This window comes from Lemur catta, chromosome 11 (assembly GCF_020740605.2).
Source record: "Lemur catta isolate mLemCat1 chromosome 11, mLemCat1.pri, whole genome shotgun sequence".
In the NCBI taxonomy this organism is placed as follows: domain Eukaryota; kingdom Metazoa; phylum Chordata; class Mammalia; order Primates; family Lemuridae; genus Lemur; species Lemur catta.
The window spans coordinates 77,917,791-77,941,803 of record NC_059138.1 but is presented as its reverse complement, the minus strand read 5'-3'; the positions used below and the strand labels follow the sequence as shown (position 1 = coordinate 77,941,803).

The window sequence follows — 24,013 nt, the reverse complement described above, 5'->3', positions numbered from 1 at the left end:
TTGGCTGTTTGATATTGTGCAAGTCACTTAATCTCTCTGTTCTTTAGCCTCTGCCAGGTATAAAATGTGAACAGTAACAGTACTATCTACTGGGCTGTTATAAGAATTAGATTAGTTATACTTGTACAATGTTCGGCATAGAGCAGGAAATCATTATCATGACTATACCTTCACAATTACATTTAAGAAATGAAAAAAGGAACTAGCAGGGCCAAGTACACACACTCACACATAAACGTACTTCCACAATGGCATCACTGAGGTGTTTCTGTTGTCGAAAAAGGATGTTAGTAGCTCCAGCAACAAATCCCCGGACAGTGACATCAGAGAGAAGATGATGCTGCTGCAATGCCATGTAAGGCAAACACAGATATCCCTATGAATTACAAGAGTAATAGAAAATATTAGAAAAGTGAAAGGACACTTCTCTCTTTAAACCTAGAGACGTAAAACTAGGAAAAAAACCTCCCATTTTTCCCTGCCCTATCTGTCCCTAACTCAGCTCATCTTTGACTCAGTAAGATAACATTCCAGGGGAGTCTCCAGTTAATGATTAGCTAATCTTCTCCATGAATGGTCAAATCCTGATTTAACACAAAGGTTGTCTTACTTGATGACTCTGCTTTCAGTTCAGTTTAAAAGTCTCCATAGTAACTAATTAATTGGACTTTTTCATTCAGGAAATGAAGTATTAAGCTTATTAAAAACTACATTTTCCACAGAAAGCTATTAAAATTTTAAAACATATACATCTGCACATAACAAAGTACTATTATAAGAAAAGCAAAGTACCACATAGCATCTGTTTTACTGTTAAAAATCATGCAAAAATATTTTACGATATTTGCTACTAAATATTTGAAGCAAAAATGACACTGGCAGTAGTTGTATATTTAATTAATTTCCATTTGAGTTGTATTTGAAAATAGCACTGCCCTGAAAATTATAATTGAATTGCTAAACTACAGCAGGCATTTAAATATACAAAAAACCTAGCATATATCCTGAGAGTAAGGGGGTTGACACTGGAATGATTCACTGAAGGAGGATATGGAAAGATTCTAAATCAGAATAGGTTTCCAACAAGTGGCATGGTTTGTGTCTGAAGCCAGAAGGGCATACTTGCTGAGACCCTGAACTTGTGTTCTGCTTCAAGTTCTGTAATAGTTTTATATGTTTTATGTCTTATCATTTTTTAAAATACTGAATTATAGTTATTTGGATGATATCTTGTTTACATCATGAGACAAACTTGAGGGCAGGAGACATCCCTTTTGTAACTTCATGTTCTTCACTGCAACTAGGAGAGTGCTTTATATGTGCCTAACAGGTGGCTGTTAAATACTTGAGAGAGGGTAGACTTCTAAAAGTTGGACTGTAGGTCTAGTAATTTGGTTTTATTCTTATTCTTGACAACGCCTTTCCCTGCTCGATCAAACCCTATTGATAGAAGCATCAAACATAAATCCATTGTCTATGCATTAGAGATGCTCAGTATAGTGCTTCTCAACTCAGGCCTCTTGTCACTAAAGGCTAAAAGGATCCTTGCCACTCATTCAGAATCATTCAAAACAGCTGGTTCAGGGTACACTGGTTCATGCTTGACTTTGTGTGCTGTAGATTTAAAAAGCAATAGACACCCTCCCCAACAAGTGCCTGTTTCCAAACATAAACATTACAACATGGAAAGCTCTTTCACACTTGATGCAGCCCCCACAGAACATCCACTCCCCTGACTAGCATTGAGAATTCTCCTTGATTAAATCGCTCTGCCAATTATTACAAAAGATTGATATTACAAAATAGTAGTAAGAGAACTTAATTTAATTGTTTACAGTATTACATTTCATACTTGATTCTGTTAGAGAAGAAAAGTTTATTATCAACAATGAGATTCTTGGCTAAGTCTATAACAGCAGCAAAACTAAGAAGTGTGTTTTAAAAAAATAAGTAGTTCAAAGCTTTTAAAAAATATTTTTGGCTGGGTGTGGTGGCTTATGCTTGTAATCCTAGCACTCTGAGAGGCCGAGGCGGGAGGATCATTTGAGGCCAGGAGTTTGAGATCAGCCTGGGCAACATAGTAAGACTTCATCTCTACAAAAATTACAGAATTAGCTCAGGGTAGTGGCATGAGCCTGTAGTGCCAGCTACTTAGGAGGCTAAGGTGGGAGGATAACTTGAGCTTGAGTTTGAGGCTGCAGTGTGCTATGATTGCACCACTGCACTCCAGCTTGGGCAACAGAGCAGGACCCTGCCCTCCCCCACCCCTGCCAAAATATTGCTTTAACTCCTTATGAAATTATACATATCCTTTTACCCACTCAGCATTCTACTTTTTATAATGTATTCTACAGTTATACCTTCTCATGTGTGACTAGATATTTATGAAAAGTTATTTATTGCAGCATTCTTGATCAAAAGACTGGAATTCTAACTACTCATGAATAGGAGACTAAATAAATGTTTATCTATACAAAAGAACACCCTATAGCAATAAAAAGAGGTGAAGTTCATCTCTGAAGAATATTATGTAAAAAAAGGGGCAGAAAAATGGGGATTTTCTGCTACCATTTCTGCTGTGCATTTGTTTATGTATAAAATACCTAGAGAAGCAAACATAAGACATTGATAATGCTGGCTGCCACTGGAGAGGGCAGCTGGATAGCGGGGGTAGGGGTGAGATGGGGCGGGGAGAGGGGAAGAAAGGAAGACTTTTTACTATAGATGCTTTGGAATCTTTTGAATGTTAAACAATGTATTACATATGTATAAAATGATTTAAAATAGTAGTTCAAAATAGCTTTAAAATTGTGGCATTATGGCTGGGCGCAGGGGCTAATGCCTATAATCCCAGCACTTTTACTTCCATATTTGGGAAGCTGAGGTGGGAGGATTGCTTGAGGCCAGGTGTTTCAGACCAGCATCGGTAACACAGTGAGACCCCATCTCTACAAAAAATAAAAAAAATTAGCTGGGTATGGTGGCACATGCCTATAGTCCTAGTTCAGGATTGCTATGATTGTGCCATGGCATTCCAGCCTGGGCAATAGAGTGAGACTCTGTCTCTTAAAGAAAAAAAATATTGTGCCATTACTTTTAATAATGATCAATTTAGCCTAAGTCTTTGAAAGGTCCTTAATGTACGGTAGCAGCAAGAGCATGAGTCTTTTCACACAAAGCAGTATCCATGTCCAAGCCTACCCCTGGCTTTCCATTTTTCTAGGTTACTTTTACTTTCATATTTGAAACTGTAGTATTGTAAAAAAAAAAAAAAAAAAAAAAAAAAACCCAGATATACACAGATTAGATATTTGCACACCCATATTCATAGCAGCATTATTCACAACAGCCAAGAGGTGGAAGCAACACAAATATCCACTGATAGATGAATGAATAAACAAAATGTGGTACATACCTACAGTGGAATATTATTCAGCCTTAAAAAGGAAGGAAATCCTGTCACATGCTGCAACACAGATGAAACTTGAGGATATTACACTAAGAAATAAGCCTGTCATAAATAGACAAATTCTGTATGATTCTACTTATATGAGGTATCTAAAGTAGTCAAATTCATAGAAACTTAAAGAACAACGGTGGTTGCTAGGGGCTGGGTAAGGGAGGGAATGGAGAGTTATTCAATGGGTATAGCTTCAGTTTTGTAAGATGAAAAAGTAGACCTGTAGTATAAAAGTGTGAACATAATTATCACAACTTAACTATACAGTTAAAAATGGTAAAGACAGTAAATTTTACTTTACTTGTTTTTTACCACATTGAAAAGTAAACAATGTAACTGCCTAGTTACTAAAAACAAAATTAAACAAAAAAACAAACAAAAAGCACACTTCAACTTGGTGAATCTGATAGAACTATTATGAGCTAATCTGCTTAAGAGCTACAAAAGCATAGTGTGCCTTCTCTCATGAGACTTGGAAGGGGCAGCTCTGGGATATGCTCAGGACCAAGAGCCATTTTCTCATCTCTTCTCTAGTCAGGAATGATAAACATGTTCATGAATTGGAAGCCTCCATATTGTAGAGATGTCAATTCTCTCCAAAACTGATCTATGGTTTAAATGTAATCCCTATCAAAATCTCAATTTGTGTGAGAATTTGATAAGCTAATTCTAAAATTGATGTGAAAATACAAAGAGTTAAGAAACTTTTTTTTTTTTTTTTTTGAGACAAGAATCTTGCTCTGTTACCCTGGGTAGAGTGCAGTGGCATCATCATAGCTCACTGCAACCTCAAACTCCTGGGCTCAAGTGATTCTCCTGCCTCAGCCTCCTGAGTAGCTGGGACTACAGGTGCATGCCAGGAAGCCCAGCTAATTTTTCTATTTTTAGTAGAGATGGGGGTCTCACTCTTGCTTAGCCTGCTCTTGAACTCCTGACCCTCAAGCGATTCTCCTGCCTCAGCCTCTGGAGTCCTAGGATTACAGGGGTGAGCCACCACACTCAGCCAAGGAACTCTTAAAGAACAATAATAAGACAAGGAGACTTTTCTCTATACAATATGACTTATGCGGTAATTAAGTGTGGGGATTGGCATAGGGATAGAAAAATACACCAATGGATTAACAAATAGTCTAGAAACAGACTCCCTTCCCCAACCAAACACAAAAAATCAATTCTAGGTAGATAAAAACCAAAATGTAAAAGTCAAAACTATAAAGCTTTTAAAAAACAATATGGAGATTGTTCTTTTTTTTTTTTTTTTTTTTGAGACAGAGTCTCACTTTGTTGCCTGGGCTAGAGTGAGTGCCGTGGCGTCAGCCTAGCTCACAGCAACCTCAAACTCCTGGGCTCAAGCTATCCTCCTGCCTCAGCCTCCCGAGTAGCTGGGACTACAGGCATGCGCCACCATGCCCAGCTAATTTTTTCTATATATATTTTCAGTTGTCCAGATAATTTATTTCTATTTTTAGTAGAGACGGGGTCTTGCTCAGGCTGGTCTCGAACTCCTGACCTTGAGCGATCCACCCACCTCGGCCTCCCAGAGGGCTAGGATTACAGGCGTGAGCTACCACGCCCGGCCGAGATTGTTCTTATGAACCTTGAAGTAGGGAGGAGTTTGTAAACAAGAATCCCAAAGCAGTAACCATAAAGTATAAAAACCCAATAAACAGAAAAGTTCTCTATATGAAGACACTCCACAAATCATAGACCATAAAGGCAACAATCAAGAAGCTTTGAACCAATGCTATGCAAAGGGAAATCCAAATGGCCAACAAGTATATGAAACGGTGTTCAACCTCAATAGGGATTACTGAAAAATGCAAACTAAGAGCCATAAGGTATCATCAGATTGACTAAACATTAGTAAATCTGACAACATCAGGTGCTAGTGGGAATGTGGAGCAATAGGAACTCTCATGCATTGCTTGTGGGAATGGAAATTGTTAGAACCACTTTAGAAAATAGTCTGGAATTATCTAGTACAGCTGAAAATATCCATTTCTTATGATCAAGTATCCTTTCCTCTAGGTATTGAATACTAGAGAAACTCTTGCATGTGTACAGAAAGATTCCTGAATAAGAATTTCATAGCAGCATTATTTGTAGCAGCCAGAAAATGAAAAACAATGTAGATGTCTATCCACAGCAGAACTGATGAACTATAGAATAGTCTTATAATGGAAAACTGCCCAGTAATAATATATAATTTCATGCAAAACATGGATGAAACTAAGAACAATGCTGAGAGAAAAAAATACGGTTCTACTTATATAAAATACACAAATATGCATCCCTGATTTTTAGGTAGTCAATCAAGTTATCTGTACGTTCCCTAAATTTGAAAATGACAATCTGCAAGCAAGTGAATCAAATATAAACTTAAAAGCAGTACTTAAATGAGTTTAATATGAGTAGTTTCCAACTACATATACTTTTAACTTTCATAAATTTATGATTTTATTTAAAAAGTTATGGATAAACTGAAACAAGAGAATTGTAAATTAAGAAGTGATCTTTTGGTGGAGGCAATTGTGCATATTTTTAAAAAGTACCAGATACATGCAATTAAAAAAAACTAAGCGGCTGCTGAGCTTTTCAAAATAGCTTAAAAACTCAGTAGAATCTAAAGAGAAAATTTTTAAGTAGTTACCTAAAATCACCTTCCCTATCCCTCAAAAATGTGACACTAAAAGTCACACTTACTCAATTACAGATTGAGTTAACTTAAAAAAAAAACAACCCTAAATTTTATTTAAAATATTTTTTTACTTTTAATTGACAAATAGTAATTGTATGGAGGTAACTTCTAATCAGAGTTCCATTTATGGTAACAACTAATTTTATCAAATAATGGCTATTATCTCATAGCTGGAAAAGAGGGGGAAACGGCTCTAGTCCTTTCTGGCTACTCGTACATCAACTGTTTTGCTCCACTGCAAAGCCAATTTCAGGACACTTTCGGTTGTGAGGCAGGAAGACTCATTTATAGTCAGGGAAAAATGGAAGAAAAGCCCTCAGGATTGTCTTTTCACATCTGAAAATAGCTACCCTATCTTCTCTATCTTTTTTCCATTTTCCTCTTTCTTCCCTTCAATGTTTCTCTGGTTATAAAGTGGTGTAGCCATAGAGCATACACATTACATAGGTACAATTCATTTTCCAATTTTCCTACTTCTTTCGGTTTCTCCGTTCTCTTTCCATGGGCAGCCTACCCCACAGGTGCTTCCAGCTCCACCCATTCCTCCTCAGCACCTGTTTCTTCTCCACACTTCCTGAATCAGCGGTCAGGAAAGGTGCAAGCATATCTTAGAACCTAGCATCCACAGCATTTACACAGTAAGCCTTGTCACGAGATTGACATGATTGACAACCTCAGGTATGTTCAAGTATCAGAGAGAAGACTGGAGAACTAGGGTGTCTCTTCCAGAAATAATTGTTTTACTATGTAGAAACTCGTTTCTGTTTTTTCATATGACAACTACTACATACACTACAGCAGTATTTCCCATGCACCCAGGCTTCTCTCTGGCTACTTTTGAAATTACTTTTCAAGATGCTTTGCTTACCTAATTCCTTTTGTACTCACATTTTAAGAACTTCAAGAGAAAAAAAGCCTAAAGATGATTCAGTTTTAAGAATATTTCATATTCCAAAGTTACTGAAAGAATCAGCATTTGCATTTAAAACTGTGATTAAACAAATTAGATTTTAATCAGTACACAATAAAACATAAAACCAAAAAGAAAAATGTTTTATTTACCATAAGAATGGTGGTAAGCTCATCATACAGTCAATACTAGTACTGTACGAAGCACACAAATCTAATATTCTGCTACACATGGTTTATTGACAGGACACAAAATATATCTTTACATCGCTTTAATTCAGCAACGCAACAAACAAAACCAAAATCCTGCCAGGTGCAGTGGCACACCTATAGTCCCAGCTACTTGGGAGGCTGAGGCAGGAGGATTGCTTGAGCCCAGGAGTTCTGGGCTGTAGTGGACTATGCCGATCAAATGTTTGCATTAAGTTTGGCCATCAATATGGTGACCTCCGAAAGTAGGGGACTACCAGGTTGCTCAAGGAGTGGTAAAATGGCTTAGGTTGAAAACAGAGCAGGTCCAAACTCCTGTGCTGCTTGGCAGTGGGATCATGCCTGGGAATAGCCACTGCACTCCAGTCTAGGTAACATGGTGAGATCCCATCTTAAAACAAAGAAACAAAGAGCCACCAATGTCCCTCCCCAGTTAATTTCCCTCTTGATAACTCCACAATGAACAAAATTAGAGGACAGATGGTGAAACAGCAAAGTAAGGGCTCCAAAAGGTGCAGGAAGTCATGACACTTAGTTCAGAAAGCCCACAATTTGTGACTACTTCCTGTACCCAGTAGTTTGAGAAATTGGAGTTTTCTCCTCAGGTTCTTAAATCCCAGTTTTAAGAAACTGTATACTTTAATCACAAAACCAGTTAAGATAATTTCAGGATCCCCAGCAGGCCACAAAATGAACAAAGACGGCATTCTCTGTTAATTATTCACCAACAATGACTCTGGTCAAGTACTTTTTTGCAAAGTTGGATAAACTCAGAAAGAATTTATCGAAGAGTATAGTGGAGGAAGAAATACAATGCTCAAGCCAACACTACCCATCTTTCTTTTCCATACAAAGTTTTACTTCATGGATAACAATTGGATGGTATTTAGGGAAAAACACAATACTTTTTTTTTTTTTTTGAGACAGAGTCTCACTCTGTTGCCTGGGCTAGAGTGCCGTGACATCAGCCTAGCTCACAGCAACCTCAAACTCCTGGGCTCAAGGAATCCTTCTGCCTCAGCCTCCCAAGTAGCTGGGACTACAGGCATGCGCCACCATGCCCAGCTAATTTTTCTATATATATTTTTAGCTGTCCATATAATTTCTTTCTATTTTTAGTAGAGACGGGGTCTTGCTCTTGCACAGGCTGGTCTCGAACTCCTGAGCTCAAACAATCCGCCCGCCTCGGCCTCCCAGAGTGCTAGGATTACAGGCGTGAGCCACCGCGCCCGGCCAAGGAAAAACACAATACTTTATTCTAGTTATAGGAAAGGTGTATCTGTCTTTCATGGTAGACTAAAGATTACAGGTGACAAGAATTTAGAGCCTAGTACAGAGAATGGCACATAGGAGGGCAATAAATACAGCCCTTCATATCTGTGGGTTCTGCATCCTAAACTGAACCAACCTTGGATTGAAAATATTTGGGGGAAAAAATAACAAAAATAAAAATACAAATTTTTAAAAATACACTATAACATTTACATAGTATTTACACTGTATTAGGTATTATAAAGCAATCCAGAGATTCATTTAATGTATACAGGAGGATGTATGTAGCTTATCTGCAAATATTACACCATTTTATATAAGGAATTTGAGCATCTGTGGATATTTATATAGGAGGGTTCCTAGAGCCAAGCCCCTGCAGATACTGAGGAACAACTATATTTGTAGAGTAAGGAATGAAATGGAATTTTTTTGTTTGCTCCATTTTGAAAAATAATTTACAAATAGCAATAAAATAATTTTTCCTGAATACGATAAAATCAAAACCAAAAATGTCCAAATAATGTTACCTTCCAGAATATGTATTGGCATCAGTTTAATTCTAGTCCACCGCACCATCTTAATGTATCACCGACATTATGAAATGATATCCTGGCTGGGCACGGTGGCTCACACCTGTAATCCCAGACCTTTGGGAGACCTGAGTCGGAAGGATCACTTGAGGCCAGCCTGAGCAACATAGCAAGACCCCATCTTTACAAAAAAATGATTAAAAAAAAAATTAGCTGGGCATGGTGGTATGCACCTGTAGTCCCAGCTACTTGGGAGGCTGAAGCAGGAGGATCACTTGAGCCCAAAGAAATCTAGGCATTTTTTTCTTTTAAAATGGTAGCTTTTAGAATTATAGTATTTTAATATATATTCATAAAGTGCAATCAAGACTTGACTTCCTCAATTCATCTTTTTTTCAGAGAGAAACCTGAATTAAAAACAGACCAAATACAGTGATTACTGACCTCTTATCTACTAAGTTTCAAAACTCTTTCAAATCAAAACCCCCTGAATTACTTCTCCACAGCCTTACATTTCAGTCACAGAACTATATTTTTGGTATGTATTTTGCAATTTTCAGGAAAATTTTTTGACTTGAAAACGTATTCAACAATGAATGTTAAACTGTAGAAGGATTCTGTCATATTCTCTAAGGAACTTGACAAAGCACATTACATCTTACCTTTGTGAAGATGGCCAGGGGCATCCCGTACTGGTCCTCTTCCAAACCTGAAATGAGTCCCGGTATCAGGACCACCTGCCCTGTATTAGCTTGAGGTTGTACAGTAATTGGAGGACTCTCTGAGGGAACAGAGTCCTTTGGAAATAAGTTTGTCTGGTCTGACCCTAGCTGTTCCCTTTCTTTTAAGTTAGGGTCCTCTAGGACACTAGGATCCAAGGTCTCCCAGTCACTTTCTGAAGACTCCGGAGATGGGCGAGATGGAGGTTTCAAATATTGATTGGTATCGTTGGGTTCCTGCCCTTTGCTGTTGTTATCTACTTGGAACAAAGGCTCTTTGGTCTTGATGGCAGCATCTCCTCCATGGTTTCCTGCCATGACTTTCTTAACAGTTCCCAGGTTGGTATTTGAAATGTCAGAAACAGATGCAGAAACAAAATCAAATGCAGGTGGATTATTTTCCTGAAGGCCACCATCTTCAGACATACTCTTTCGGGGCCTGTACTGAGAACAGTCACTGAGGCCATGTTCAATCATGCCTAAAATATACAATGTTGAAGAATAGTTTGGTTTATAATAAAATGGAAGAAAGTAAGAGCTGTATATTATTTTATACAATGGAACTCATAAAAATTGTAACAAGCTATGATTACACACATTTTAATTTAAAAAAAAAAGAAAAAGAATGGAAAGAAAACACAGACAAAAGAGAGAAACTTACTGCAAAAAGGAAAATGCCACATTAAAAAGGTACGTTATTGCCTATGAGTTGGTACCTTAAAATGGAAATGTTAACCCTAATGAGCTGATCCTTGAAAATTTTTATTATTGAAAGTTTAAGTTCCAGTACAAATGAAACAAAGGAAAGAGTAGATACTGCTGTCCTCTTACCTGGAAAAAGGGAAAGCACAGTCATCAGTGCACCCACCAATTTATTCACTGGAGAAATATAAAAAAGAACCTAAAATAGATTCAATCAAAATTAAATTAGAAAACCTATGAGACAATGACAAAAAAAAAAAGAGAGAAGAGAGGGAAAAATTCTTCTTTATAGAAGATTAATAGCTAATAAATGTAGAAGTAATGATAGAAAAATCACCATTTAGCATCTACCATGATTCAGGCATTATAAAAATTACCAGTGGATGCTAAAACTACTGTGAAAGGTTGTTGGGCAACAGGATATTTACAAGCTCTCTAATGTATCATCCCACAAATTACCTATTAAGGTGGCAACCACCACCTCATTCAAATGATCAAACTTGGTGTCACCAATAATATTCCTACAAATAGTTATGGGCCTCCTGATGTCATGGCCTGATAAGGACACACTACCACCTGTGTAGCATTCTTGCTAAAAAAGTTTAATCTACCAGCCTGAGCAACATACTGAGGCCCTATCTCTACCAAAAATACAAAAATTAGCCAGGTGTGGTGGTTCATGTCTATAGTCCCAGCTACTCAGGAGGCTGAGGCAGGAGGATTGCTTGAGCCCAGAGTTGGAGGCTGCAGTGAGCTACGATGAGGCCACTGCACTCTAACCTGGGCAACAGAGCAAGACCCTGTCTCAAAAAAAAAAAAAAAAAAAAAAAAGGTTAATCTGAAACTAGCCACAAGAAAACAATCAGACAAATCTCATTTTATAACACTAACCTGGATTATTTTAAAAGTGACAATGTCATGAAATAGAAAAACAAACAAACAAAGAATGAAAAGTGGTAGAACTGTTTAAGATTAAGGAGGGCTGGCACTGTAGTACATGATCCTTGACTGGATCCCGGACTGAAAACAATCAGCTGTAAAGGACATTATCATGATATATGGGGGAAATCTAAAAATAAACTGTTTATTAGATGTAATTTATTCTATCAGCGTTAAATTTCTTTTCTTTCTTTCTTTTTTGAGAGGGAGTCTTACTCCATCACCCCAGGCAGAGTGCAATGGTGTCCTCATAGCTCACTGCAAGCTCAAACTCAAGCGATCCTCTTGCCTCAGCCTCCTGAGTAGCTGGACTATAGGTGCACGCCACTGAACCTAGCTAATTTTCTATTTTGGTAGAGAGGGGGTCTCTCTCTTGCTCAGGCTGGTCTCAAACTCCTGGCCTCAAGTGATTCTCCCGCCATGGCCTCCCAGAGTGCTAGGATTACAGGCATGAGCCACTGCAGCCCGCCTCCCTGTTAAATTTCTTGAATGTGAGAATGGCACTTCAGTTATGTAGGAATATACCCTTATTCTTAAGAAATATATCCTGAAGCATTTAGGGGTGTAGTACCATGATATCTACAAATTACTTGCAAAGTATTATGATTCAGGGTGAAAAATGAACATATATAAAGCAATGTGATACAAAAATGACAAAATGTTAACAACTGGTAAATGCAGATGAAGGATGTAAAGGCATTGATTATATTACTCCATCAACTTTTCAGTAGGTTTGGCATTTTTTCAGAATAACAATTGAGAAAAAATTAAATTAGAAACAGGATTCAGTTAGATATTGTACAGAAACTGACACTGGCTAATATTAAATTAGTTTAAAACAAACAAAGGTTTGCCTAGATGAACTGAATTTTTACAAATATTTCTTTAAGAGATGGTATCTCATTATGTTGCCCGGTTAGACTCGAACTCCTGGGCTGAAGTGACCCTCCCACCTCAGCCTCCTGAGTATCTGAGACTACAGGCACACGTCATCAAAGCAAAGTTGAGTTTTTTTTAAACAATTAAATCATAGGTCATATTTTAGGAGAAATCACATAGGACTTTACTAATAGTCTCGTCTGTGATTTCTCTCTCTCTCTCTCTCTCTCTTTTTTTTTTTTTTTTTTTTTAGCTCAGGCTGCTATAACATCTTCTGTGATTTAAAACAACTATAACCCCTGCCAAATTCAGAAAGGCCTAGGGTCAGGGCACAAATTTTAAAGCAATCTTATAATAATAAAATCTCTCTGTAAGAAAATGTGATACACTCCTTTCCTCTATAGGTATTTGATTAAATGTCTGCATATCTGCTGAAAAACAGTATCAGTAGCACACTGAATGATGCCACTTCTTGTTATAAATGGATAAACAAAATGTGGCATAGCTATTGTGATATTATTCATCCTTAAAAAGTAAATTCTGACACTTGCTACAACATGCATGAACCTTCAGGACACTTCGCTAAGTGAAATAAGCTAGTCAAAAAAAGAAATACTGCTTGATTCCACTCATATGAGGAACTTGGAGTAGTTGAATTCAGAGAAAGAAGGTAGAGGCTGCCAGAGGGTAGAGGCTGCCAGAGGCTGGAGAGAGGGGAGAATGGAGTTATTGTTTAATAGGGACAGGGTTTCAGTTTTGCATGTTGACAGTGTTCTGTGGATGGATGGTGATGATGGTTGTACAACAATGTAAATGCACTTAATCCCAATGAACTGTATACCTTAAAATGGTTAAGATAGTAAATTTTAGGTTATGTGTATTTTATAACAATTTTAAAAATTTAAGTTTTTTGAACCATCACACTATTATATGCTGAATTAATTTTTTAAAAAGTTTACTTCTTTTCCTGTTTGAAGAAGGAATACATATTTCTTGTAGAAAAGTATGATACAGAGAAGTATTTCCTTTTAAAAAAATATATCCTATATTCTCACCAAACTGTGTTGATATCTTTTCTTCTGATCTCTTTTCAATGAATATATAACTCAATATTAAAAATGATTTTGGGATAGTCTCTTAGATAGAGCTTTGTGTCCAACTCAGATTAATTCTTGAAAATAAATCTCTAAGAGGAGAATAACTAGGTTAAAGGAATAAATACTTCTAAGGTAGTGAACCACAGTAGACATTGTGCATGGTCGACCCCCCAATATCCTTTCCACCCCTAATCCACTGAGCACAGTAATATGGTATATAAAACTGGTCTCAGATTCAGGGATGGCTCCTGATTAGTCTAAACCAGAGTTTAGTAAACTTTTTCTACAAATGGTCAGATAATAAATATTTTTGCTTTCTGGGCCATATGGTCTCTGTCCCAACTAATCAACTCTGTCACTATAGTGTGAAAGTAGCCATCAACAATATGTACATAAAAGGGTCTGTTTTCCAATAAAACTTTATCTATAACAATAGGCAGTGGGCCAAATTGGCTGTGGGGCCCTAAAAGGATTTGTTCTGTAAAATGGATTCACCAAAAAAGCCACACTCAAAGATCCAGAAGGCCACATGTGGTCCCAAGGCTGCTGGTTCCCCACCCCTAGTCTAAACCAATCACATCAATCCCATCCCTTTGTTTTAGAGAGTGGTCAGGAACCCAAGTTTAAGTCAATCAATGCAGGTATGTCTTTGGAAACAATTATTGGCTCAGGGGTAGGTACCCGCTGTGGCCTGATAGAAAAGAATTCTTATTAAATGGTTCAGGAGGAGGTATTACTTCTGTCACCAGTGATGATTAAGGGAGCAAACAGCCCAATTACTGTTGGCAGTTCCCTACACCACAAGGGAAACCAGGCTCTGGATAAAGCTAGCACTGTGGACTACAGAACAAAAAGATGGAAAAAACCTAGGTATGTACTTACACTCTGAACCACTGAATCAACCAGCCCAGAAATGTGAAGTTAGCCAGTACATTTTTGTTTTACTTAAGTCAGTTTAAAATTGGGTTTTCTGTTACCTGTAGTAGAAACCACACTGATAAATACACTGTCAAAATGCTTCCAGAAAGGCTGCATGAATTTATACTTCTACAGAAGTGAAGAATATGTGCTTCAGTTCACCACAATTTGATAGGCTGAAAGTGTCTTAATACTTTATCATTAGTTTCAATATTGTTATATGTAAAAAATTTCAATAAAGATAGATATTTTACACTTTCCCTTTGAATCTCACCTTTTTTTCAAGAAGAATTAGTTTAAATAGGATTAAGACCTATAGAAAAAAAAAGAAAGAAATGTAGTATTAAAAGGAGAAACTACTCAATGGTAGGCTGTCATGAAAAAAAAAGATTATAAAAAGAGAAACTCATGCATTTGCCTTTTCCCCTCCTCAAACACACCATATGTCATTTAATCAATAATCACAGCACTTTTAAAAATATATGAAAAATTATGAACTTACACTGAGAAATTAAATATTACCAGTGTCCTCTAAAAAATGTGAAAAACACTTAAATCTCTAATTGAAATTATCTTTTATTAAAGGAGTGGTGCCACTTTTGCTTGAAATATTTGCAAGCTCCTTAAATGGCAGGGACTATTATTTCTGAATGTCCAGGGTGTTCACATTGTAGGTACTCAATAAATGTTAAATGAATAATCAATGTGTTTATGTCCTAGACAATATATGCTTTAATAATAGAGATCAGAAGACATAAGTATGTGTAGATATTTTACCAGAAAATGTTCCATTCTCAGGGCAACATATGAAATATGTTGCAAGATCAAAACATGCTTCTTTCTAATCTAATTTCATGATAGCTGAAATTACAAAGGCAATAGAAAAAAATGCCCAAAGAAGTCAACAGCCAGTATTCTTCTATAAATTTCTATGATACAGGCCAGGTGTGGTAGCTCATGCCTGTAATCCTAGCACTCTGGGAGGCTGAGGCAGGCGGATTGTTTGAGCTCAGGAGTTAGAGACCAGCCTGAGCCAAGAGTGAGACCCCGTCTCTACTAAAATAAATAAATTGACTGGACAACTAAAAATATATAGAAAAAATTAGCTGGGCATGGTGGCGCATGACTGTAGTCCCAGCTATTCAGGAGGCTGAGGCAGAAGGATCTCTTGAGCCCAGGAATTTGAGGTTGCTGTGAGCTAGGCTGATGCCAGGGCACTCTAGCCTGGGCAAACAGAGTGAGACTCTGTCTCAAAAATAAATAAATAAATAAATAAATAAATTTCTATGATATAAACACTACCAACATTTTCAACTTTGTACAGTTATGAGACCAAGCACTGCCTCAGAAGAACTAAAACATGGTATGCCACATCTGCATTTGATGTAGCACAATGAATCTGCCAGTTAAATGAATATAATAAAAGAACAGTGTCTCCCATCTTAGTACTGTAGATCATAAATTAAATAATGTACCATACCTTGTGTCGAAAATGAAGGACAAGATCTCGAGGAGACAGACCTACAATGTTAATAAAAAAGCTAATCTGTGAATATAAGCTATTGTTTTTGTTGAAGAAAGCTTACTTTTTCCCTTAAAGGAAAGGAGGTAAAAAAAAGAAAGTAGGAATACAGAAATATTCAAATATTTGGTTAAGTGTACACATACTTAGAAATAGTACTGTCCTACATAACTTTCTGCAAGGATGAAATGTTTTAAACCTGCCCTGTCCAATACAGTAGGCAGACGTGGCTACTAAGCTCTTGAAATGCAGTTCAGTGAAACTGACTTTTAAATTTTATTTAATTTTTATTAATTTTAATCTAAATGTAGATAGCTACATGTGGAAAGCGGCTACTGCTTGAACAGTGCAAGTCTAACATCCTCCTCCATTCTACAAACTATCCAAGTTCAGAAATGATAAAGTTTATCACGGCAGTCAATCATTTAAGCACAGTTTTTGGTCACTGCACTCAATTATTATTTCTGAAACATAGTCTTTTCCAATCATCTGCCTGAAATGCCACAGTACAAGAAAACATAATGTAGAGAAAAATACGTTCTCAGAATAGGAGCTCTGTGAATAGCTTACATTACACACAGAATTGCAATAATAAACTTCCACAATTGGCTACTTCATGCTGAAATAGGAAACGAGCAAACACAAATCACTATGTGATTAAAATTTTTTTTTATCATGAAAAGGATATTTACTGAGTTGCCCATTAAGTACCTTGGATACCAAAGGATATTTTGGGTTGTCAAGACACTTTAAATTAAACAAAATCCCCAACCTGAAGAATCTTAGAAAAGAACTGAGCAGCTTTCTCTCTTGCCCACCCTCCCTCTCTTGTTATGACAGAGAACTGAGCTGGTCAGCATTAATGCAAAGAGAAAAAACTTCCATTACTATTCTGAAAAGTAGAAATTCCCCCTGTGTAATAATAGTTGTAAACATTGCTAAGTATGATATAATAATCCTTCTCAGTATAAATACTGGCTAAGAAAATATTTAAGGAAGAAGCAGCCTCAAATGTTGAAGAATTTAGATCCCATATGAAGATGTATTCTGATCACAAAGTTTTACATGCAACTCAGTTTGCCAAACAAAAAGAAATAGGGGCATCTCTTCTAACTTGTTACTTACCAAGATATACTTGGGATCCTTCTAATGAAGTTCCTCCCAAGGAACTATTCATATGTTCATAAAGCTCCTATAAAATACAGACTGAGTTTAGAACATTTTCTATTATTTTAGACACTGAATCAGAAATGATGATCAGAAAAAAGTTGTTTCCTTAATCAAAGTAGTTTTTTTATAGGCACTAAATTAAAAAACAATCAAGGTCTCTCTGAAACCCTGCCAGTTTCCAGCACTCATTCCTTCTCTTCCAGACATAATCAGAAGAGATGTGAGCAGGAAGTGTGAAAAACTATACAGAGTATCCCTTTCTTCCTTTACATGGTAGAGCTTAATTCATTCACATGGTGGTATAAGCTTCTAGGATAAATTCCCTTTGCTTCCTTGCTAAGTACTTAACTGTCCTACTCCCACCAGAATCCAGGAGAGCTCCAAGCTCTGTACATTAATGGCAACCTTGAGAAAAACATGTTATCCACCTTCAATAAAATAGTCATGTGGTTTTTCTGGAGTATGTATTGGGAGCTATGAAGCAGAAGCCTGATATATAAACATACTGTGCAGCTTATTAATAAGATAAGCAACTTTATAGAAGCAATGCCATAGCAAAAGGGTTAGTATCCATTAAGAGAAAACATTAATGTTAGTTATAGTTATTTGCAGTCATTATTTCCTAAAAAAAAAAAAAGACAATTTGGTTAAATTTAGTATTTGGGCAGATCCCTGGTCCTTCAATGTTTTAATTCACAGAAGACATTCAAAGAAGAATGTCTTTCTTGAGCTAATAAACGATTATTCTTCATAGTATTACTGACAAGATTTACTTGATTCATGAATCCATCTTTAGCCAAACACATCTATAGAGGGGTATAAAGTTACCTTTAGAATGGAAATTTGGGAAAAATCCTTTTCTTCAAAATATGCATGTGTAATGAGTTGAAGTTTTGCTTGGAGTAAGCCATAGAGAGGCTTAAAGAAAAAAGAGAAATTACCATTAGGTTGATGATAGTCAAACAACCCTAAAACTTTTTAATTTGAGAACAGGGAGAAAAAAGTTAGGAACCATCAATTTTAGTGCCATATTATTCATAGCTAAAAGCTGTGAAGTCTTATGTTCTAGCTCCTTGGCTGCAGGTGAAAAGTATCTAAAATACTCACAGTACAGTGGTTAAGAGTGTGCAGCTCAGGCTTCCTGGGCCTGGCTCCATCACTCCACTGCATAACTCTGGCCACTTAACTCTCCACCCCCCCTACTTGCTGATCTGAACATGAGTATATGAAAAGACAATACATTAAATGAATAGACAATACATCTTATTTGATTGTTTTAAGGATTAAATAACAGATGAAAGCACTTAGTAAAAAATATCTGACATACAGAAAGCACTAGAAGATTAGCTATAATTATTATAAGATTTAAAACATATTTTAATTCTGTGTACTATTCTGCTACCTTGGTAGCATTTAATCTTCCTTATAGCGGGCTGTTTTTATATCTAGCTGAACACTCATGATTAAATTTAAGTTCATTTCCACTTTTTTGGTCCTCTGTGCAGGATTAGAACACCTACTCTGAATCTTCTGTCATTTTTTTAAAAGATGGAGTCTCTCTTTGTAGCCCAGGCTAGAGTGCAGTGGCATAATCATAGCTCATTGCAACCCTGAACTCCTGGGGTCAGGTGATCCTCCTGCTTCAGCCTCCCCAACAGCTAGGACTACAGGCATGCACTACCAAGCCTAGCTAATTTTTTTTTTTTTTTTTAGAGATAGGGTTTCACACTATGTTGCCCAGGCTGCTCTCGAATTCCTGGCCTCAAGCCATCCTTCCACCTCTGCCTCTCAAAGTGCTGGGATCACAGGCACAAGCCACTGCACCTGGCCTCATAATATTCTTCTGTATACTTGAAATTATTCCTTAATTTTTATTTCTCCATTTAAGATCCACTGCTACCATTTCTATCCTTTTACTTGTAATGTTCTTTTCTAGATGTTTTCTCATTTCTATGTTCTTTCCAGGATGTAGAGACCAACACTGTATATATACTCTAATTAGTTAAAATAAGTAATAGTGGAATAGTTCTTCCCCCCAAATCCTTGTTATTATATCATTATTACCACCTGAGTATAAAATCATTTTGTTTTTATATATAGATTACAATGCTCTATGAACAACTGGAACTTTTTGGGTGAGCTACCTCTCCCTATCCCTTGTGTCTGTTTTAGAGACAGATAAAACTGGATTTTTACCCTAATTTTATCACTTAGTGGTTACATGTCTATGAGAATTAGACATTTTTTCTCTGAGATATTTCTTTCTTTATAAAATGAGAATAGCAAATATGTCCCAATGTTGTTATGAGGACTGAAATGACAATTATGTATAAAAAGTGTCTGGTACAGAATTAATGCTTCATATGGTGGGCAGTCAATAAATCTATCATTATTATAATTGTCTTTTGAAGAATGATCATTCAGGAATCCTCTCAACATGTTGCATTTCCCTTAATATCTGGTACTTTTACGCTTTGGGCATCTGGCCCAGTATAAAAAAGTAATTGCCTGATATATATTTTTCAGGCTACCCTTCTAGAAACTGTGTACAGGAATCAGATTAGCAATCTACCAATTTTCTGATATTACGGCCTTTTATAACAACCATTCCTTTTCCAGGAGACTATTCCTGCCCTATATTTAAAATTATCATCTTGGAAGAAATATTCTCATCTTCAAAATCTTATTATTAAGGCCTACAGTACTAAATTTTTTTTTTTTTTGAGACAGAGTCTTGTTCTGTTATCCGGGCTAGACTGCTGTGGCATCAGCCTAGCTCACAGCAACCTCAAACTTCTGGGCTCAAGCAATCCTCCTGTCTCAGCCTCATAGGTAGCTGGGACTACAGGCGCACACCACCATGCCTGACTATTTTTTCTATTTTTAGTAGAGATGGGGTCTTGCTTTTGTTCAAGCTGATCTCAAACTCCTGAGCTCAAGTGATCCTCCCACCTTGGCCTCTCAGAGTGCTAGGATTATAGGTGTAAGCCACCATGCCCGGTCCACAATACTAAACCCTTATTATTCAGTATGTCTTTTTTAGCTTAGTAATAGAAGCCAAAATAAATTCTATTTTGTAAAACTACAATTAATTGCCTGCATATATAGGAAACTGGACCATTGTAGAAGAAATAATTAAACAAAACTAAAAAACATTTGGTGACTTAGGCTAATGAAATATTCTCAATTTTGGTTTAGGTTAACTGCAAACATGGTTACATACAGTAATCATACAGATCTAAGATAATTAATGTGATACAAATCTTGAAAATGACTTAATGAAGACAGCTATGAAAAACAAGAAATGTTATATATTTTCTTTTTAAACATAAAAAGTTAAAATGATTACGTACTTCCATCTGACCAACTTGTACATAGAAGGAATATAATTTTGATGTATCATTATCGTACAATTTCACTATGTCATTTCCTTTTCTCAAACATTTTAAAATTTAAAGACTAAAATTTTTCATTGCAGTAGTCACGAACTTCTATATCATCAATAAAATCTGAGTAATTATGATATTTTGAATTCTAGTAAAGTATTATTTATCCAAAGTCTTGGGAATAAAACAAAAAAGCACAAATGAAATATATCAAAACATATCAGCTACTTCATTTTGGTAAAGTGTCAGTTTTCTTACCAATAACCTATCAGATCTTCCTCTTACCTAGTCTTGGGTAAGGTGCAAATGAGAATAAAACTGCTGAAAAGCAAAGAGAATGAGGAGATGCCACAGCATAAACAATAAGCCCCTGACTAATTTTAATATATTATTGTTTTCATAAATCTCTTATTCTAATAATGCCTTATCTTCAAATAAAAATCTGCCATGAATATTGAACACCAACATGAACAAGTTACTTGGTCTCTTACCAGCTTGCTTAGAACACAGACACTTTTCTGAACGGTTTCTCTGGTGATATCTGCTTGCCTTACTTTCAATGCCTATTATAAACAAACAGTCACTTATCAGAAATACTTCATAGCAATATTTTAAAAGCCATAGTTTTTCAATACAAAAATAGCAATTAAATAGAAGAAATTTCTTGCATTTAGTTAAATCCAAAAAATATTTATTGAGACTCTCAGAAAACATTTATTGAATGAATAAACGTCAGCATGGGCACTATGTGGTAGGCACTGGGAATATAACAGTGAAGGGACAATCCCTATTCTCAAGGAATTCATAATCTGACGGAAAACACTTAACAGATAAGCCACCACACCCAAATCAACCACTCACTGCAAATCAATCAATGATGATTCTGGTTTTAAAATGAGCAGCCCTTTCAGAGACCATTGTTTCTGGTGAGAAGGGGCTAGTTTGAGAGATGACAAAAACAGTTTGTTCTCTAGAGATGGAAGAATTGTCAGCAGTTTTGTGAAGTCAGTTGTTCTATGCTGTCTGGAGTCTATTCTGGCAGACTTCTCTTGTAGCCCAGCACTGAGCACATAATTCATTCTTCAACAACTGTGAAGATGACCATGTGAGATTTCTACAGTTCTCTGCTAGCAGAGAACAAATCTTGATTTAGTCAACCTCAGGTAAGGTTGTGATGGAATAAGACTCTTCCCCCTCTAGTGCTTACATGACCTATGAGGATTAAGAGGTAGTAAAATAAAAGGAACAGATTTCCAAGAAAGGGCAATTCACCTCATATCATATACAAGTATATGAAGGTAACAATACATTAAAAAAAAAAATGAAATGTGCAAAGCTACCAGGCTAACTTTTATTCTCAGGTTTCTTTTATCTCCAGTCTTATTTTATTTTCCCAGCTTTATTGAGGTAAAATTGATAAATAAAAATAGTATATAACTAAGGTATACATGATTATTTGATATATTATCTTTAGCTTTAGATTCAGTTGTTCACTCCACAAACATTTACTAGGTGTATCCTACATCCCAGGCTCTATGCTTGGAGGGTTATTTCACAGTAGTTAACTAATCTGCATATCCTGAAATTTAGACCTATAGTTTACTTTCAAATGGTTCCAGGAAAAAATATACACACAGAGCAAATGTAGTAGAACATTAACAATTATTGAATCTAGGTGGTAGGTATATAGGTATTCACTGTACTTTTAAAAAAATTTATCTGCATGAAATGAAATTTTCATTATAAAAAGTTAGAACAAGATTTTAAAAAGATTTACTGATTATTCACCCAAGGAAGCTTTTAAAACCTATTATTGCTAACGTTCAAATCCCAGACACTCTAATTCAGTGAGTAGGAGGAAAGGCTACGTACACATGTATTGAAAAAAAGAAACGAAAAGAAAAGAAAGAAAAGAAAAGGAAAAAAAGTCTCCAAGTAATTCTGGTGAAAAACCATTGTTTTACAGCAGTGGTTCTCAGGTGTGACTGCATATTAGAATCACACGGGAGCTTTGATGCTTGAAACCCAGATCATTAAATCAAAATCTCTGGGGTGGGACTCAGTCATCCCAACTTTTAAAGCTCTCCAGGTGATTTCTGTGTAGCCAAGGTTGAGAACTACTCACTACTTTAAAGTATCAGTGACCTAATGAGAGGAAAGAGCTTTTTCCTCATAAAGACTATCCCCACCACAAAAAAATAGTGCTATACATAAGAAAATCATGAATGGTGGGGACATGATCTTGGTGTCTTTGAATTTGTTAATTAGAGCTATTATTGTAAGTCAGGCATTAAGCTGGCAGGTAGTTTGAGAATAATCAAAATCTTAGTTATAATTAAGATAACGTGAGAGTAGTTGGAAGCCACTGTTAAGTACATTCCACTACTTATAAAATGCTGCTTCAAACACACACACACACACACACACACAGACACACACACACACACAATTACCACTCCATTTTTCTAAATTACCTACCAAACATCATAAATAGAAAATTCAAGGACACCTTGAAATTTAAATACCGTATTTCAAATATAAATGGATAATTTAGGTATCACTATCTGAAAACAGTGCACAAAATATTATGATACAAATACATCAATGTCAACTTACAAAAATTTTTGTGTGAATAAATTGGTATTATTGGAAAAACAGCTACAGATTGTTTATAAAAATCTAAAACAGCATCACAGGCATCAATGAAAAATAAAGACGTCATGTTTCACTAAGTGGACAACATCCAAGAAAGGATTTTGGAGTTTTTTTTCTGTTGTTCATCATTAACAGTCATACCTTGGCTTCAATTTGTCGATAACAAGAGATACCATATACTGTGGCTCCATTTCCATTTCTGGGTGGCAAGTGAAAAAACACAGTATCTAAGAGATACGTAGAAAAATGTAAACACCAAGGTGAATTACCCTTATTAATAATGAAATTTGAAGTTATCATAATGTAGTCATTAACACAAAAATGATGCTATAACAAGGAACCCGTATCATACTTATTTACAGCACCACAGTCACCAGTTTCTTAGAATTCCTCTCATTGCCTTATGGTATATACCCATCGCAAAAAACCCAAGAGATTGAATTATAACAGGTCAAACCGAGACTACAATTCCAGAAAATCCTTTATGTATAAGGGACTGTTCTGGGTTAAAAGAGAGTAGAGTCATAAAAACAATGGCAACATATGAACCACGATCCAAGAAATTTGGGGGATAATTGGGGCAATCTGAATATAGACTGGATATTAGTATTCTGGAATTAGTGTTAAATCTCTTATCTGTGATAACGGTACTGGAAGTTATGCTGGGGAATGATCTTATTTTTTAGCAGATGCACCCCTGAGTATTTAGAAGTGAAGTGTCACGGTATCATGTTTGCAACCGACTTTCAAATAGTACAGACAAAACTGTACACACATATGCACAAATATAAAGAAAATAATTCGTAGAATATTCAGTATAATCTTAATTCAACTTTTCTATGTTGAAAACTGTCATAATGAAGTGCTCCCAGTGGCAGCCCAGCTGCTCTGCCTACTCACTTCTTTAGTCAGGGCTCCTGGCAGAAGTGTGGCCAATGTTCGCCAGC

At 36.2% G+C, this 24,013-nt stretch overlaps 1 protein-coding gene across 3 annotated transcripts in view; it reads right to left on the bottom strand.

The window, feature by feature from the left end:
- AVL9 (AVL9 cell migration associated) overlaps window positions 1-24,013 on the bottom strand; it is a 53,535-nt gene that overhangs the window by 11,685 nt on the left and 17,837 nt on the right. The window contains exons 3-11 of one of the 3 annotated variants that reach the window (XM_045564572.1): window positions 23,208-23,293; window positions 20,903-20,974; window positions 17,854-17,943; window positions 16,981-17,047; window positions 15,814-15,854; window positions 14,608-14,646; window positions 10,630-10,699; window positions 9,742-10,277; window positions 230-376 (exon numbers count right to left, since the gene is read on the bottom strand). In XM_045564572.1, the coding sequence (XP_045420528.1) occupies window positions 230-376; window positions 9,742-10,277; window positions 10,630-10,699; window positions 14,608-14,646; window positions 15,814-15,854; window positions 16,981-17,047; window positions 17,854-17,943; window positions 20,903-20,974; window positions 23,208-23,293 (1,148 nt within the window). The remainder of the gene's footprint in view (window positions 1-229; window positions 377-9,741; window positions 10,278-10,629; window positions 10,700-14,607; window positions 14,647-15,813; window positions 15,855-16,980; window positions 17,048-17,853; window positions 17,944-20,902; window positions 20,975-23,207; window positions 23,294-24,013) is intronic. The other 2 variants (XM_045564573.1, XM_045564574.1) reach the window with 2 other exon arrangements.